We start from the raw sequence: 19,666 nt of genomic DNA, 5'->3' as shown, positions 1-19,666 counted from the left end.
AGTAATTAATTGAATTGAAATACACAATCACATGGAAAACAAAGAGTAATATTCAGGCTGAAGTATCCTTTTTGTTGTGGTTTTGGGTTTCTGGGTTTTTTTTGGGTGGAGGGGTGGGTGTTGACAGCTTTTGTACAACAGAAACATTCATACACTTCCACTTTCTAAGAGGAATGAAAACTCATCATTACTTAGACTAATTCACGCACAAAATGACAAAAAGTGGAAGAAAGGTTTTAATTGGGTCATTTCTACAATCGTCAATAGTTTCTTTTGGGGAAACTTTTCAAAATAAACCCTGGCAGATGATTCTGGTACCTCAGGAAAGAAAGCTCATAGAGGATACTGCAACAATCTATGTGCTGCCATATTTACATTTCTTTCCTTCCTTTTCCTCGTGCCCTACTGACATGTCCTAGCACATACTTTGCTGGTGATTCCTCTTTTCCCTGTAGCCAAAGCCAGAACAGAAAGTCAGGTTATGAGCTGATGGTACGTCAACAACAAATTTAGTATCTTTTTTCTATAAGCTCCTTTCCCATTTTTCTTCTTTTTCTATCTCCAGGTTAAGTTGCTGGCTTCAGCCTCATTCAGATGTAGCTAATCCAAAATTTAACTTTTATGGCCAATCACCACAGCTAACCTGGTTTGGATATAAACAGGACAAAGCCAGACTCTACTGAATCCATTGATTACATCCACACTAGCAAACTCCTCTCTCATCTCCACTGCAGGGACTCCGAGGGTCAGATCTGGGCTTGTTTGGCTTGGCTAGATTCCATAATATGATTATCTTTTTTTTTTTTTTTTTTCCCCTATCATCAAGAGCAAAGAATGTATTCAAGGGATTACCCGCTGGAAAGTGCTTTGTCTCTGTCTTTACTGCAAAATATTTTTTTTTTCCAGCCTAGATACAAGGAGTCTGAGGTCACAAGGCTGTAATAAGGCAGCTAATTCACATTTTACACACTAGGATATACAGGACATAAGATTTCCTGTGGAAACAGTTAAATAACAGGTCAACTAAGAAATAAAGACAAGTTGTTAGAGATGAAAGTGATAAGACAACCTATACAGAGAATTCTATACTACAAACAAACAAGTTTGAAAAGTGATGTAGTTGTTTCTGGAAGCTATTTTTTCTGTCCCTGAGGCTTTGGGGGAGAGAAGATCTCCATGTTTTTCTTTCTTGTTATACTAGATCCAGATAGTCAGCCATCGGTGAGAAATGCAGCTAAGGCAGAGAAATTAAACAGAAAAGAGCTAAAAGATTTTTTTTCCAAAAAAGGAGAGCACTCCTAAATTAATTAACTTAATTAACTCCTAATTACAGGCAGGTAATATGGTAGCAAATGTGATTATTATCCCATGTGCTAAGTAATCAGCCACCTGTGCCTATCTACAAACTTAAGCCAAAACGACTACATTGTTCAAGGTACAACATGTAAATGGAATTTATTGAGATGAGAATTTCTACTACAAATCAAATTTCCTCTTCTCGTAAATCCTCTTTGAGTTAATATCTGTGCCTGAAAGTGGTGTTCTTCCCTCTCTGCCTTCCCCTTTGCCCTGCCAACAAAGCCAACAGGCATCTCAACAAACTTAAATCTTGGCTTTGCAGTAGCTGGACATCACAAGAGGACATCTTAGTGGGATAGGCAGGCTATGACATGAATGGCATGACAAAAATATCTTGAAATATTAGAATTTGAAATTAAATTAAATTTAATCTCTGCCTTTCTCACTATTATAGTGATTCATTCGTTGTCATTGATCATCAAGAAAATGGAAAAAATACGGTATGCAGCTAGAAGAGTCCCAGGCTTAGATGAATATATGCAACATATATGCTCCTTTTTAATTCAAATATTGATATTGCACTGAAGCTTTTGGGTTCTCTCTGTATTTTGTCTCATCCCTGAAATGTAGTCTAACTATGCAACTTGCAGGTACTGAGCAATTTGTACAACAAGAAGCGCTTTCTGTGAGTAGAATACATAAGTATACATCATTGTAGGATGGTTTAAATCTAGATTTCATTGTATGTGAAAGTTAGAGGTATAACTGCAGTAAGGACTGCAAGAATAAGCTCTTTTTTATTCCTGTTAAAAAAGGGAAAATCTGGAACAAAACCATCTCTCCAACTCAAAATTCTAATCTCCTTAGATTTCCATCGTCAGAACTACTGGCTAGTCTCCAATTTATTCTTACAGCATCCTTTCACAGGTTGTGTCATCTGGTCAACTTTAATTCTTATTTTTCTGCAAGAAAATTTGGTCTAAAATAAAAACCCCATCTACTCAGAACTTGATCTATGGAGTTTTATTCAGTGCATAACTTTTCTGTAAGTCATGTTCCAACCTCAGTTACCCACAAAGTCCGTTAATTTGCTTTTGAGACTTACTGGGGCAAAGATTACAGGAATTGACCAATTTCAACCTGTTCACTGGCTAAAACTATTTATGTGGACAGACATAATCGGGAGCAATTCTTCTGTGGAAAAAAGATTGACTCTGTCCCTGAGAGCAGTAAGTTTGGCTCACTGAACAGCATGGGAATATCCCTGTCTGCCAAAGTGGAACTCACAAAGGCAGTTCCATATTTATCAGCAGCCTTGCTCCTTCCTCCTTTTTATCTTCATGTCACGACTCCTCTATTAGTCCATCTCTTATACAGTATCTCATTTAGCTTTGTACTTTCTGAACAGAGAAATGTATTTTTGTGTAATTATGTCAAAGTAGCCATGTTTCCAAGACCATAATACACTTTCAATAATATTTACTGGGATTAGTTTTTTTAAAGTCACATCTATTTCAAATGCTAGATTTACTAATTAACTTCAGTAGTTCATTTAGAGAAATCAAAAAAGTAGAGGCACAACTGTTATTACTTGTTCACACTCTCTGTCAGTATTGGCCTTATCTTATGTTCTGCGATAGCCATATGTGCTGGGGACGTACTATTTGTAGTTACGTTCAACAAAAAGAGAGCTCTTCACACAGAAGGCGTTTTAGGCCAACCTCTCCGCTTGTTTCCCTGTATTTTTGAGACTTATTTGAGGGGGAAAGCTTCACAAAATCAAGGTTTTCCATTGCAAATTACACAGGAGACAGATACTCAATACCATCATACAGCAAAGGTCCAGGTGCAACTAAAATCGTCCATAAAAGTGACCTAGCTTTGACTTTGACATACTTTGCAGTGGTGCCTAGCAATCCTTTAGACATTTACCGAATGATATCCTGTAGTGCAATGAGGCTAAGCCAGGGCACAGCTGAATCTGTTTTAGCTAAAATCAGTATTTCATGGCAGTTTCCTTAAATAGTGAATTTACATTTAATTTACATGTGCTATATTGAAGCTTGTTACAACCTAGTTCCATGTTACTAAGATAGGAGACAAAAATAGGGAAAAAAACCTCCTCCCTAAAAAGCGCAAAACTAGAAACAGCTTTTCCTCTTAGCTGGCCATACCTAAAATTTATTTTCTTTAGCCAAATGTTTCACAGCCACACTTCAGAAATACACATTAAGGATGAGGTATGATGAAATGACCCAATACTGTATACTCTGTCACTTGTAGGGCTGCAGAATTTGAACTCACTGTCAAGAAAGGATTTTCTAACTTTAAATGATGGCGCTGCAACTTACATAGGTTGCCTATCAAATAATATCTGCTATTAGCTGGCTGGTTTTAGCGTGCTCAAGCTATTAATGTGTCAGATGATACTGGTGTTAATTTACAACTATATGGAATACAGAACTACCTCTTGTTTTCATTTGGCAAATGGTCATTCTGAGACAAGCATTTTCAACACTATATTATCTTTGAAGGGCAAGAAACACGTTGATAATATATTTTTATCTTGATTGACAAAGAATTAGTGCCGTAGCTCTGATGACTTTATCAGCGTTACTGAGACATATGTTTACAAAAACATGCCCAATGATACCCATACTTTGTCATCTTGAAACATAACTCTACCTTAAAATCTTTACTCCACACCTTCATTACTCTTTAGAATAATGTTATTCTTGCTAACAAATATTATGGCCCTTTAACAAAAAGAAAGGCTACACTATTTTAAGATCTTGCATGTTATTCTTTAATAATCAAGATCCAGCCATTGAGTTTTCCAGAGCAAAACACTGTAATTTTACATACAGTGAATTTCCATTACTGACAACTACGGGATTATTTTTACAAGCTGTACTTTTTTACTTTCCCCAGACACTATCAGAAGGTAAAAATTCACTGCCCAAATATCAGCGGAAATTAATTTTGTGACTAAAAGCCAAACCAAAACTACAAAAACCAGTGAAGCATAATGATCTGTCTACAACAAATAGGAAAATTGAAATGTATCTGTGATTCAGTGATTTGCTTGAACAGTGTCTGCCTTCACTTTACCCTTCCTCTACCTTCAGCTTTTTATAAATTTTCACCAGAACTAGACTGTGGCATGCAAGAACAGGCATGGCGCTGCAGTGTGTGAGATCGTTGTGCATTGGTTACAATATCTACTAGAGCCATGTGGTGGATTCTTTGTAAGCAACAGAAAGTCTGAGTTGGTGCATTCCCCACTAAAATTAAAAATAAACAGAATGTGTGTCTGTAATGTACACTGAAATAGCAAGGATAGAGATGGGAGAAAAGTGAGAGCAATATACCATTTAGAATAAAATTAGCCTTATGTGACATAAATACTGACCAATCAATAGAAAATAGTATCTGCCCAAATAAAAAAAGAGGTTAATATAGTCTGCTCCTGAAAACCACAGACTAATTTATTCACAAACAAGCAGTAACTTATACCGCTCCTGCCTGTGATTGCTGACCATGTCATTAATTAGATAACCTTAAGAATTCTCTTGTATTCAACTTATGGTTTTTATATTCAAAATAGAGACTTTGTGTATCTATATTCAAATTCCCTAATTACTAATTTTTCTTATCGGGGAAAAAAAAAATGTATGCATTGGGTGACTGATACACACGTTTATAGCTTGCCTGTGGTCGCTGAAGCTGTCTGTTGTAGGCACCTGCACTTCCCTCTTCCCTGCAGTTCTCACTGCAACCCTGGCTTACATAAGCAGCTAAAGATGCAAAAGGGAAGCAATATTTTCACATACTCTACAGATACCACCTACAGTGTCATTTACATTTTGCAATTTAAAATAAAAGTAAAATAAAAATAACATTTCTCTTTAAACTAAGAAGTTTACTTTTTAAAAGACTCATAAGAGGAAACACTGAAAGGCCTGACTCACTGGTCTAGTTTCTAACACTATTAATGAAGCTATAAAGTGCAAGGTAGCAGTGACAATATTTGAGGTACTAACATGTTCATCCAACACTGATTCTGTTTTTCTAAGGAGAGAGTTGCCATGCGAACGTGTAGATGCGACACAGCAAAAGCAGCTGCGCTGCAGCACTAGAAATCACAACTGGATGGATTTATGGTGCTGCACTACTACCATCTACGTAGTGTTTTATCTAAATAAAGGGGTTCGTTGTCCATTGATCTTTCTGGCAATGTTTGTACTTGTGCAAATCAAGCGCAAACCTTAAGAGGTTGGAACAGTAGTGCTTTAAGCGCATTTAAAATAGATTAAAACTATGACAAAATCTAAGACATAGAAAAATTAAGTTCCAAAGCAGATATCATTATCTTTCACTAGTTTCTTCTATCATGACAATTGGGAAGAAAAATGAGGAAGATTTTTGCATTAAGATATATTGAAGTAATTAGGCAGAATTTTACCAGGCAATGCAGCACGTTAATTAAAATAATTTTAATAATATACTAGCCTGCTAAATGACAACAGGAACCCAAGAGCATTCATACTGCTTTCTTCCACTAATCAATGGAATTAGCTTTAGTATCCTTCTATCTAATTATTGCTTTTTACAATCAATATCTACTTTATTAGATAGCATGGAAATGAAGAATAGATCAGAGTTCAAAGATTTCAAAAAACCTCTATGGTCTCCAAATATATATCTAGAAATAGTTGAGTTAAAATTGGCTGTGCATTATTACCCTCATTACTGTAATATTAATATTCATTCAGTATATTTTGCATTACTACTGCAAAATTTACAGAAGTATTTTTTGGATTAATTATTTCTTCACAAGCCAAGGTTGTTAGCTGTAATGAAGGAAAATACAGTGTGTCTATGGAAATCTATAGAAATGGATGCTATGTTTCCTGTTGTTTTCTGACTGGGCAAATGTAGTGAAATTTAATCTAAACTTGTCTGATACAAGGGAGAAATACACTTCGTGTTTTCTTAAGTGAGGCTTAAGCCTACCTGTTGAGTAATAGAAACAAGACCAACTCTTAGTCCTAGTTCTGAGGTGTCTGGTTCACAGGCTCAGTGAGGTCTCTCCATATTTACTAACTAGCATTTCAGCGCTGTACCAGGCATCTGTGTCACCAGATCAGTGTCACTGGATCAACAGCAAAAAAATGTAGATTTTCCATTAGTTTATTGTGTTCACACTAGTGAATAACATAGCTCTCAGAATTACAAAATCGTGGAAATTAGGGCTGGAATGCAGCCCTCTTTCTCCTCCTCAGTTCAAGTAAGGGTCAACTAAATCTGTTAATCTTGGTAAATACTTGCCTAGTCTGTGACTCAGGTACCTCAGTAGAAAGGTAGTATAATATCACCACACTGGCACTCTGGTAAAAATTACGTTTGAAGAGCTGGATTCAAGCAGAGTAGAGATTTCTTTGATTTACATCATCTGAGTATCCTACTTCTGCGGTACTTTCATCTTAAATTCACTGGTTGGGTACTATTCAGGGCTTGATTCACAATATTTTAGCCACAAAGCTGACACATAGAAAAAAACTGAAAATTCACAGATTAAATAGCTTCAGTTCTTCCTCCCCCCTGTTAGGCATCAGTACAGAAAGTGTCTTCTCACTGCTGACATTATAATGTACCAGAAAACTAGTCTGCACCCTCCCAAACCAAAGGTGTGGGCTTGCTCTGAATTGAATTGCTGCCAAAAAGCAGAAGTGAACATTAAAAAGTGCATAAATTACATAGTGCTCATATAGTTGGTAATGAAACACACTTCTTTTTTTGCCTCTCTTGCTGATCTGGATCTGGCTGAGACTAGCAGTGACTGAAAGTTGTTGGTATCTGGTGGCTAATACATGATCTCTGTCATGTTCCCATTGGGAAAGTGTCTGTATGCCAAAATCATTATTCAAAATTATACCTTGTTCTTTTACTTGTAATTATTCTGCCCAAAGCAGTGCAACAGCTGTCAGCCTTATTAACACGCAGGCCCAAGGCAGTTGGGGAACTGTACCTCCCATGTGGAGAACAGAACGCTTTAACCTTAGTAAGGCTGGTAGAGGGACACCCCTGGAAACTGAAAGGCTCTGTGTCTCAGAGCCCTTTAAAATCTGTTTTACTGTCGTCTTCTTTCTCAAGAATGAGTTTAAACACTCCTTCATTAGGTCTCTATACTACAGATCGATTTTCCAGCCATTTTAACCTGCATTTCAGGCCTATTTGAAACTTCTTCCCCTAAGTCTGCAACAAATGACTGTTTAAAGCATACCAAAATGAAACATATAGAAACATACTTGTGTATTAATCCAAGGGCTGAATCTTTACATGCCTGGCTTTATCGAATGTTATTCTTTTCTTGCAAGTTGTATAACTCTGCTTTGCTCCCCGTCAGGTCCCACTGACCCCCTCCCTTCTATTCCTGAGCATCTCCCAACCAGCAGCTGCTGGCGAATCACTCCCACCCTTCCCCTAGAGAGGATTTTGCATAATTATCCTTTTCATCTCTAAGCTCTAACTCTGTGACCTTTTTAACTTTTGGTAAGTGATTGCCAAAAGCATCACCTCGATAGTCCAGCCATTGTTCCCTTGAAGTTGTTTACTGAGATCTCATCTCTGACCATTGTTTAGTTTCCTGTTTGCTCTTCCTAACAGCTCCTTGGAGTTCAACACCCTTTACTCAGAGAGAATAACGTGAAACAGGTAAAGTGGAATACAATTATACCAACAAAAAAAGAGTAATCTTTTCTTTACTCTCCATCAATGATCACCAGGACTAATTCACATATGTAAATTATGTCGTGTTTAGAGAAGTAACAAGTAGGATGTGAGATGCAGAAGGGAAGTTGTGTACATGGATCTTTTGTCTCATGGTGCTTTGCTGGTAACTCCTCCGCAAGCTGACAAGCTGCTAATGAACAGGACACCCAGGCAGGTGCAGACACAAAACTGATGAAGCCTTTTTCCCAGGCTGAAAGACCTACAACCCCCAGATACAGAACACAACTAACTAAAAGGATTACATCAAATTTTGCAAAAGCCATCATACTTACACTGTCATTGCTTCCTTTGTTGTCCTCGTATTTTGTCTCTATATGAATGGAGAATTTAGGCAAAAATGAACACTGCAACAAAAGAAAAATATGTTTGATGTAAAAGACATGCCTTGCTTCATCAGCTAATGTTCAATACATCCTGCTTGGTATTAGCTTTCTTACTTTTTTCAGATTACTTCAAGAAAAAGAGTAAATGTACACAGAATATAAGAGCAAAGGTTTTCATGATTCTGCAGGGATGTAGAGATACTGTCTAAAAGCTGAATACTTTAATGAGGGTATAAATAAATTAGTATAAGTACTGTGGAATAATTAGACACAATAGTTTTCATGCATAAGAGTACAAATATCCTGAATGTCTTGTTATAAATTCATTTCACTAAAATCTCAAGAGCAACTAGATACTCATCATCATAGATTAGTCTATCCCCCATATAAAATAATCCAACGACATTTCACTAGCTGCAGGTGCTAACCAAATAGACAACAATACTTTGATGTGTGAGCGCTTTTTTTAATTTTCAGTGAGAAATTAATTCTATTATAATTTCCTATTAACGAAATTAAGATGGATTATGAACTGCTGTGGAAATTCCTTTATACTAAACCCAAACCAATCTTTAGATAATAATGCAAGAAAATTAGAAATGCACAAATGTTTCTCTATTAAAGATAATATTTCTGTATTTTACATGGGAATAAATTTATTTTTCTGTGGATTGTTAGTTTAGTTGGCTAATCAAGACTAGAATTTATAATACTTGGCAACCTAATTCCAGTGGGAAAAAATATTTCAAATATCTTTTCTTTAGCATTTCACAGTTGTTCTTTCAAATCAGCTTTTCAGATAGGCAGAGTAGATGTCTAGCAACCTCTGAAGGATACTAGTTCAGCACCTTTACTATTAGTTATCAAGTCTGGTCTTGCACTAACTGCCAGTGAAACCGAAGTGCCGCTTCCTTGTATGATGCATCACTAATACCCGATGGCAAAATGTCTTTGTAAAGACTAGTTCATGTGCTGTACATACAGATTATACAACGAGGACATTATGATGCCTCAGTGTTCACATTGCTGTGGGTCCAAGTTTGGACTTGATAAAATTTAAGAGTTTTTCTAAGGGAGAGGCTGATGACTAAGAAAAGAGGTGATTTAGAAGGCCAGTTGTAGTACAACAAAATTGCCATGAGAAGCCAGGTTCTTTGAGACTACAGAAAAGATATTCCTGATTCCATGGGTATCACCCAACAAGTCACTGTTCAATCTTCTTGTGATCACAGGATATCTAGTATTCAATGAGCACATCTAGAATCAATCCTTGTTGAAAAAAGAGTGAGAGAGTTTTGCCAGAACAAGGTTCTGGTGCCATGGAAGGCTTCTGGTCAAACTGTTTTCTTAACATAATGAAATACTGCCCAGTAACATGTTGGTGCTGCAGATGCCCAGACTGCACAGGCTTCTCTTCCCATCTTATAAATGTTTTGCCTTTTATTAAAGATTTCTGTGGAGTAGCACATTTATGAGTTTCAATCCAATCTGAACTGTGACTAGCTCTCAGCTATGTAATTTGGTCATTGAGTGAATACGTGGGAGGCAAAAAAAAAAAAATCCACTGTATGCGGAGTGCAGGATGGGGCAAGTTCCATGACAAATCTGCTAGCTCCTATTACCCATATTTTGTGGGCAATTAAACGTTTCCTATGTATACATCTCAGGAAGTGCCAATTGAAAATATACAATATTTATAAGCAGTCTGTCAGAACTGGGGATCTTGTAACGCAAATTAACACAAAAAAAATCCAGATATTCTCCCAATTGAGGTTTCACCATGTATCTCAGTATGTTGCTTCTATTCTGGCAGACATCCAAAGGCAAACAAAAGTGTTAGCAAACAGTAGGCACTACAGGGAAAGACGTTTAAAAAAAAAAAAGCCAAGGTTTGTCGTAAGGTTCTAATTTGTATCCCCAAATTAACCAAAAGGTGGAATGAACATCCTTGAACTATATTACCTGGAAGAAGAGGTGAATAAAAGGCCTTGATTAAAAGAATTCTATAATCAAATGTTTCTAGAGTAAGAAAAGTTATAAATGTGATATTATGAAAAAACAGGGAATGACCCAGGAAACACAGGGATGCCTGCCTGTCCGAAAACGATGTTTGATGTCACTCAGAGGATTTGTTTTCAAATGGCATAAACCAACATACTAGTTGTTCTCCGTGTTTGCAGGAGAACATGGATGGTTGAAAAGTAAATTGCTACTGGAGGTGGATTATGAAAAGCAGATTTAAAAAAAAAAAGTATAACCTAACGACAGGCATCTTCTACTGCACAGTTTTTAGAGCATTTGGAAAATAACTACATAGGTGCTAGGGTGGTAAAAACATGGGTTATTGATCTCAAAAATGTAGTATTTTACAAAATACTGCTGTGTATTTTACAAAGGTATATAACTACAGGGGTCACAGTCCAGGTGTACAGAGCTCTTGCTGCCAACAACCTAGACCTCTGCCTATGGGCATCCTGTGGGAAAGCATCCTGGAGGAAATGAGAGGAGACTGCCAATGACTGTTTTGTTTTATCAGCAGTTGCTGGTACTGCTCAGTGAATGCAGTAACTGGTACTGCACTACTGAAGACTCAAGACTTAGGTCTGAATAACAGCTTTTGGAAACATTGTCACTGAAAATGGTAGAGATGTATCCCATATTATTTATGATCTACTAATTGTTTAGAACAGTTATTAGGAAAACAGAGTTTACTGGCATCCTGTCTGTGTATTTCAAGGTTACTGCTCTAGGTCATGTTTTACTTACATGTTAGTGTGTGTGTGTGTGTGTGTGTGTTAAGTATCTGCCCTCTTGATTTGAGGACCAAAATTTAATTCTCTTTGCTACACAATTAAACACAATCAACACCCCCGAAATAAAATCTAGTAATTGATAAAAACAAAAACCATTGAATGACATCAATGATCTATCACTACGGGAAGGGTCATCAAGACTATGATGCTTGAGCAGATTGAGTATCTAGGCCAGAGCTTTGTGACTTTGCAAACTTTTGAGTAATACAGTCCGAGTCTAGGGGTTTACTGGAAACCTCAGTGGGTATGGAAGCTGCTCTGACTATGCTGACCTTAACAGCTCTGGGCAGTGCAGTTCTCTCAGCTCTTTTAAGAGGTAGCAGGATCCACCACAGGACTTGGTGCTGTTCTCATGGTCCCATTGTCAGAAAACTCCATTGACAGAAGGAGCTTCAGTACAGCATCGTTCACATTTACAGCTAATACAAAGCAAACACTCTTAACAAAGCAGTTCCTCATACCTGGTTCTGATTGAAGTATCTTTGCTTGTGATCTAAGTATCGAAATTCAGGAGTTGTTGGATGGAGTACAGTTTTCAATACTCAAAAACATTTTTCTTTATCAAAATAGTTCCTTTCAGGTCACAGTTCCAGATACAGTGGAGGATAAAAATCCAAAATATGAAAAAACTTTGCGCTGTTGATCTGAAGCACAGCTACAGTTTTAGAGGAAATTTTTAATAAAGCCAAATGCCAGATTTCCCTTTTACCTTGCTATCAGAAAATATCTACTATTTTCAGCCACTGTCTAGAGTCTGCCAGCAATGAGTCAGATCACGATACTTTGAAATGCAGCCATTTCATGTATTGAACTTGAGGCTGCACTAGGCTGCCTGTACCAGTTCAGCAAGCCATTGCTTGAATCTAGTCGTTGTTTTCTGTGACCTGGAATATAAACTCTAATTTAAAAAACAGAACTTCTAGTCTTGTATTTAAAAAAAAAAAAAAAAGAAATATTAAGAAAAGACTAAGGATTTTCAGAGTATTATAGAAGAATAATTGTAAGTGCCATTTACCTCAAGCCACCTCATTAGAGAGCAGAAAGTAATTTTCTGCACAAAGCTAACAAAAGTCAACCTGTATTTAGTATAAAGGAGAGGACCATAACAATCTAATTTGAGGTTATAAATGGTAACATGAATTTACCCCAAATGAAAACTAAAAATTACCAAAAAGTACTCCATTGCAAATATATCTGTCCGGAATGCAACCAACTGGCAACCACTGCTCTAGCAGCTGTGGGGGGTCTCACTGGCTTTCAGGAACACTTAGCGGGGTCCAAATTTTTGAACATTTCACAGAATGTGTCTCATGATTCATCAGCTGCACTCTGACTAATTGGCAGAGGGCTCTGGCAGAACCAGAAAACTGTTTATGCATCATTCAAAAGACTATTATTCATCATGAAAAAGTTGTTGGTTTTTTTCCCCCCTCCTTAAAGTGGCTGCATATTTACTTAGCCAGGGATTAAGAGTGTTATGCAACAGTCAGAATCAAGCTTGGGAGTGAATGGTAGGTAATAAACCCCTGAGTAGATTTGTTTTGTTTTGTTTTGTTTTTTCTCAAAGCACCACTCCCTTTCTGCTCTGCCTCCCCCGGGGTGTGTGTTCTTCCAGCACAAACCTGGCAGCATCCATACACTGAGCACGCACAGGAATGCACAGGGCACTGTTTCCGATTTTCCAGTTCACTATCTCTACAGCTTGTAAGGTTCCTCTTCGAAAATAATAGTGGCAAATTGAATCTTTAACTTGAAATTAGACTTAAATTCTACATAATAGGGTAAAACCTTCAGAGTCCTAGTGTCTTCAATGATAAGGTTTCTTTGTGTGAAGCTCTCAAAGGAGGCATCTTTTATATTGTCACCTCCAGATTTTTTTAGATGTGTTATAAACTCCTTAAAAATTTGTTATAATCCGGTACACTTATGACACTCAAAAACAAACAGGGAGAATATTCTGGGGGGTTGTTTGTTTAAACTTTCTCTATTTGGCACCCCCTTTGGAGGAACCAGGAGAGGTTTAAAGCTCGAGAGAGTAACCAGCAAAATAACCAGAGTCTGCAATAGTAATTACCACACATAAGCATGGGTATTTCCAGATTAAAATAAAGTTAAATGAAAGCAGCATACGGAAAACACAGACTGCAGTTGCATTTTCAATTCACTACAGATAACCTCTTGAAAAATGAAAGGCCTATTTTTAGCATGATGATTGATTAGTGTTGCCATAGCAATAAGCAACACTTACAAGAACAGGGTAGAACTTAAGTATGCCAAAACACTTGCCAAAGTCTTAAAGAGACAGTCAAACACATATGGTGTTTTACAGTCATTTTATGGGGAGGACTGTAAAAATAACCTTTGCATAGCAGTTACACTCGAGGTGGCTGAAGGAATTACTACAATTGCCAGTAAATACGTTGGACAGAAGGTAACTGAGAAAGGTTTCTTTACCTTCCGTAACCTGTTTTGTATGAGCGAGTGCTATTTCATCAATACCATTTTAGCTGGTTTTATTTTCTGTTTGGTTTCTTTCTGCAGAATATGTTCAAAGAACTGCTAGAGACCTCATCATTGCACTTCACTTCTCCTGCTCCTCGTGAATATTAATCCACAATCCTTGGGAGTTATTTTTTTATGGTAAAAATTAATCCCACTTTTTTTTCTAAGCAGCCAAAGCATATCCCCCTAAATCTTAACATAAAAGCCTGGAGAGGCAGACATTTCATGTAAGTGTTCTCCCTGATCTCCCACCACTTTTCAGGCGGATTTTTTTTTTTAATGTGGTCACATACATTATTTTGGCAACACAGGTGGAACTGGATCCTTTACGGAGCAATCTCCCTGGAGCCTAGAGCTAAAGAACATGGTAACTGCTACAATGAGGTGAGACTGGCCAAGCAAAACTAGGTCTTTTTAATAGGGTTACTTCTAGATACCGCATCCTTTGAATTCAGAATGTTTGGGCGCTGTTTTGGTAGTCAGTGGGTAACAGGATTTCTTTATTGAAGATCAAAAACCTGGGAGAGACAAATGGAGTTCTGACTTCTTGTTAATAGGCAAAGGGCAAGCAGGGACTACAGGGTAGGGGAAGGTCCCCAGACTTAGTGAGGCAGGAGGGAATGCCCGGAACAGCACGGGGCAGGGAGGGAAAACGGGCAGACACACACCAGCCCCGGAGCATTTATAATCAAGCAGGATGGATGGAAGGGAGGAGGGACGTAACATGGGAGATTGCCAATGCCTCTGCACAATGGCGAGGACAGAATGGAGAGACTGGATGCGGGAGAAAAATCAAAATCACACATGAGTATGGACAAACAATATGCTGCCTCTACAGTTTATATGCAAGAAGGTATGTGAAGAAAATATAGAGAGGTCTCTACAGCAGATTTCAAATTGCAGTATTTCCTTCAGCTATTTACAGAAAGAATTAAGATAGTTTCTTTCTTTAATTGAATATTCAAACTGTTTTGGAAAATGGCCACTACTTCATTGACTACCTTCAGAATACCCCGGGCAGCACTGCACGTGAGCGCACAGAGCTGCTATGTGATACAGGTTGGTTACTACACAAGCTGGCGTCAATCAGGATGACAAAGTCAGAAGAGAATAGACGGAAAGGGCTGGGCAGGGTGATGGCAGAACTTGGAAGATGTGACTCAGTGAGAGGGAGGAGAATTTGGAAAGCAAGATAAGCACAGGAAGGTGGCAAAGAGCAGAAAAAGCACTGTTGAGCGGAAAGAGTAGGAACAATGCAAAAAAAAGAGCTTGAAAATAAGCAAGGGAGTTAAACTCTCAAAAACAAGCTCAGGAAGAAAACGACTATTTGTTTGTATTACATACAGTAACTTGAAGATGAAACCGTCAACTAACGAGTTGCCTCCAACCACTATGAAACTCAGCACTTATCTCTGGTTTTGCCTTCCCTTAGGATCTCCTTCCCTGATACATGGGAACAGTAACCTGTTTAGTGAGCAAGAACGGAAGCAAGAAGCAGCGTGCAGAACTGAAAATGACAATCCCATGAATCAGAGAAGGGTTTGGATTGCTTTATAATAAGCCAGCAGTGGAAAAAGGGAATTCTCCCAAGCTGTTTGATTTACTTGTTTCAAAGGGATTAAGCTATTAAATGACAATACAGGTTTGCAGCTTTCTAAAAATATATTATTTGTTTCTTGTAAATCTACAGAGGTCCTTCCTTTTGCTGGAATATCTAATGGAACAAAATCTATGTTTTACTAGAGTAATGTCACCAGTTAGCCTGTCTTCTAAGTTGGGGGTGAGAGGGGAGGAATTTCGGTAGTAACTTTGTTTTAGGCTCTAATCCTGCAGTACAGATTCTGTTGCATTTTTGATGCAGACTCTCCATATAGTCAAGCTGGAGAAACGTTTGTGCACTGCAGACTGATGGGTTACATCCAAATTTCAAGCACTGGTACTCAGATAAAGAGAACACAGGAAAAAACCTCTACAGATGCCTTGCAATGTTTATCTGAAACAAGTCGGTTTTTTTCTTCTCAAGTCATCTGATTATAAAAATAACAATTACAGAAACATTCCTTCCAGATAATTTACTTCATGGACAAACTGGCAGCTGACTAAGTGAAGCACATAGCATGCCTGTCCTCAAAAGTAATCAGAAACCAGCAGGTCAATAATGGAACATTTAGCAACTATCACTCTGGGCCTTGACACATACCAGATGAAATAATTATATTTGCCTCAGTCATTTGCTGTAGAAGAATTAGTGTCATTGTGATATATCATCAAAGGAATTGTTGTCTCCTGCCTTCTATTCCGTAACTGTTTTTCATAAATATTCTGAATTTATATCCTATTCCTAAGTTAATTTGAGACATTGGCAGACTGAAAGAATGCTCTTCCTCCTTGCAGAGAGTATAACATGCCATTTTTAATCTTTATTTTGCATTAGATACTTATAATTGTGAAACTAACAATTGGCCATACATTACGCATCAAAAAATTATCCAGCTGCTTTTAAACTGCAGCCCCAGAATCAAAATATTGCTAACAACACTGGGGCTGTTCAGATCATACAGCAAAACTATTTGAAATTATCCCTGGTAAACACCTGAACTGCACCTTCAAAGTCAGAAGAGTTTGCTTAAATTCTGTTTGTATTTTTCCCAACGTCTTTGTACTCAAACTTGATAGCTAAACTTTGTTAGGCTCATTTTCAGTGTACTTTGATCATATGAATTTTTTGTATCGTGGTTGAGTCACCATATGTTCATGATCTGATTATTTGTTTGCTTGAGGCTCCTCTCTTTTTGTCCAGAATCTCAACTGTCACTTGAACGGGTTAGAAAGAAATTCTTTACTGTTAGAGTGGTGAGGTACTGGCACAGGTTACCCAAAGAGGTTGTGGATGCCCCATCCCTGGAAGTGTTTAAGACCAGGTTGGATGAGGCTTTGGGCAACATGGTCTAGTGGAGGGTGTCCCTGCCTGCAGCAGGGGGGTTGGAACTAGATGATCTTTAAGGTCCCTTCCAACCCAAACCATTCTATGACTCTATGATTCTATGAAATGGACATTTGCTTTGTGCTGCTTATGGTCTAACAATATCCCAATGCAGGTAAAGAAATTTAGTTCTATGCATTCTTCTTTCATTTGGTTTGCAATAGAGACAGGTTTGCTTTCTAGTTAATTATTTCTAATCTAGCTGGACAACCTCCGAAAGAAAAATAAGAAAGCCTTCTGAAAGCTCAGCCATTCTTGTCCACATATCTAAGAATAGCATAAATATTTTACACTAAAGATACATATTTGCAAATGCAGTGATAGGCTGGCACATGATGGTTTGTTGAGAGCTGCAAGACATCTTTCCTTCATCCTCCAAGTGAAAAAGGCCTGTGACTAGCAGAGGAACTCTTTCTAAAAGCCAGCAGCTAGCAACACGCATTCGCCAACAGCACGTGCAGCTTGACAGCAGGCACTCACCACTATCCAAGTCCTGTAATGGCTCAGAGAGCAGGTCCCTAGGAGTTACTTCTATAGGGCTCCCTTTCAGCTGTATCCCAAATACACTATCCCAAATTTATGAGCTTAACACCAACCTAATCACAACATTAAATGAACTTATAGATAAACATTTATGTTAGCAAGATATCTTGTGAGGTTTCTAATTACAAGATCAAAACCAAAGCACCTCCTGTTTTAAGTTTAAGGGACTCTTTCACATACAGTTCTTAAGTAATGCCCCAGCCACTAAAAGAAGGGTTTGAACTTCCTAGGAATATCTTATTCTCTAAATAGTACCCCCAAATCTGGATGACTTCTTTTGGCTTCAACTTTGAAAGTATTTTTTCCACTTCCTTCTCCCTCTCAATGTCAGGAGGAAGCTTGGGAGGATTAGCTCACGCTTTGATACAGCATTTCTTGGGACATCACCCATGTCTCATCTTCCTGATAGGAAGTCTTTTGTACTGCAGTTTTAATGAGGTCTTCCTCCACAAACAGCATAGCGTACGTTTTAAAATGCTCTCCTGACATTATAATACTTCACATATTACACACCACAACAGCATCACTAGTGCAATAGTTCTGTTAAGCTCATTATCTTAAGTGTGTCATTTGCTTTACATATTATTAATATGGTTGTCGAGACTTGGTAGTAGACCAAGCAGTCACCTCCTGCTGTTTGCCGTCAGATTTAGGGGTTTGCTGTGTAACAAACACCATTCCTTAAAGCAGATGCCATAATAACTGGACCCAGATTACAGATAACATCATGACACTCCAATTTCCATTCCTGATTTCATGTATCCAATCGCTCTTGGCTTTTTATACTACTGTTGCAGAGAACAATATTCTGGAAATTAGCTTCAACACCTGCTGAGCTTTTTTCCTTAGAGGATGTCCTAATTTCAGGTCCTTAAGAAGGTCATATTTATGAAATTAATAATATTTCTCAGCAAAAACATTGATGAAATTATTGTGCATTGAATCTCTGCATTCAAGCACATACACTAGCATTCAATTTCTCAACAGCCTTCATATTTTACAACTGAAAAACCTTAAGACTATCACCAAGATTCAGTCTGCTGTTCATATCCTCTTCCAAATCACTAACATACACTGAAATAACACCACTGAGCTTTTAAGGTCCTTGCTCTTTATTTATAGTGGAACTTAGGAGCTTAAGTAAGGTGTGAACATACTACATAGCAGTATGTACTTGACTCGATAAGATTATGCTTTCTTTATCCAATTATTGGCCTGCCTTTAGAATCAGTTTTCCTTCAAATGAGGCTCAACTTAATTCTTAGGATGTCCCGCAGACCCTTTGGAGGGAATTTACTATCTTTAAGAAAAGAGTTTCTAAGCTATTTTACATATTTTGGGCAATGTCTGTGGGTTTATTCTTTCTTTCAGAATTCTCTAATGAATATAGAAGATAAAAATTTAGAGAAATATTCCAGACAAGGATAGGAATCATTCCCAGTGGTATATTTAACATTTTTGTTCTAGATTCAACACTTTGAGGCAAAGGCACTTTCTCCGTTTCCCTTGAAGATAATTTCATAGTCTATCAGCTCCACTAAAATATATTTTAGATTTTTGTCTGAAGTACAGTCTGTTAATCTCATCCCAATATTTCTAGTTCTGTTTCCTTGCACCACGGAGAGTAATTAGTCCCCAACTCCCATAGGCAGTTTTACTGTCACTTAGTAACTGTTTTGCCTACCTTCTACATTTATAGACCGATTTAATTTTTCTTTACAAGTCTCTTCAACCCTGCAATCATTTTTGCTGATGCTCTTGCACATGTCTGTAGCTGTATACCTTCTCCAGACCTTCAATTAAATGTGTTCCAGGTGTTGTCTCATCAGATTAGATAACGATCAACTCCTAATCAAATTCTGAGTACAGCATTGCTATTTGGTTTTGATAATGTATTGCATTTCAAATGCAGACATATATTTCTGTCTGCTGCCACCCTTTTAATCATTCCTATTTGTCTCTTTCAGTTAAAGAAAAAAAAAATCACATGGAAAAATTAAAATTTACTTTAAGTTAAAGAAAAAATATACAACAGAGTGTAAGTAAGAGACATCAATGCAACATAGCACATGTCATCTTCCCAGCCTAAGATTAAACCTGCTATCAAAGGGTAAACCCTTAATTAATGTAAACTGCGATAGGCCCTACTGAAGATACCTTCGGACAAAAATAGCAAGAATCCTCCTTACTACTGTCCATTATGGGACATTTGGGTTTCCTCTGACAATCAAGTGAGTTTTAAAGATAAAAAAAAGGGGAATATGTAATAAGTATCTACAGTGTATATTGAAAAGCACAGGTTGGTACTTTGGATTTTCAAACCTGGTCATCACAGTTTCAACTCTAAGACTCCAGCTTTCAGATCTGAGCCTGTACATTCCTTTATTTTTTCTCTTTCACATTTATCA

The 19,666-nt window shown here is 37.6% G+C and overlaps 1 protein-coding gene and 1 long non-coding RNA gene across 4 annotated transcripts in view; one reads left to right on the top strand and one right to left on the bottom strand.

The window, feature by feature from the left end:
* PITPNC1 (phosphatidylinositol transfer protein cytoplasmic 1) overlaps positions 1 to 19,666 on the bottom strand; it is a 91,430-nt gene that overhangs the window by 24,301 nt on the left and 47,463 nt on the right. For all 3 annotated transcript variants that reach the window (XM_075770608.1, XM_075770606.1, XM_075770607.1), the window contains one exon: positions 8,367 to 8,438. In XM_075770608.1, coding sequence (XP_075626723.1) covers positions 8,367 to 8,438 — 72 coding nt within the window. The remainder of the gene's footprint in view (positions 1 to 8,366; positions 8,439 to 19,666) is intronic.
* LOC142604387 (uncharacterized) lies at positions 13,867 to 15,273 on the top strand. The gene is made up of 3 exons (XR_012838247.1): positions 13,867 to 13,959; positions 14,044 to 14,116; positions 15,165 to 15,273. It is a non-coding gene; the product is annotated as an uncharacterized LOC142604387 (long non-coding RNA).

The sequence above is a fragment of the Balearica regulorum genome, chromosome 18 (genome assembly GCF_011004875.1).
Source record: "Balearica regulorum gibbericeps isolate bBalReg1 chromosome 18, bBalReg1.pri, whole genome shotgun sequence".
Classification (NCBI taxonomy): domain Eukaryota; kingdom Metazoa; phylum Chordata; class Aves; order Gruiformes; family Gruidae; genus Balearica; species Balearica regulorum.
The sequence above is the reverse complement of the archived record's forward strand: the minus strand, read 5'-3'. Positions and strand labels throughout refer to the sequence as shown.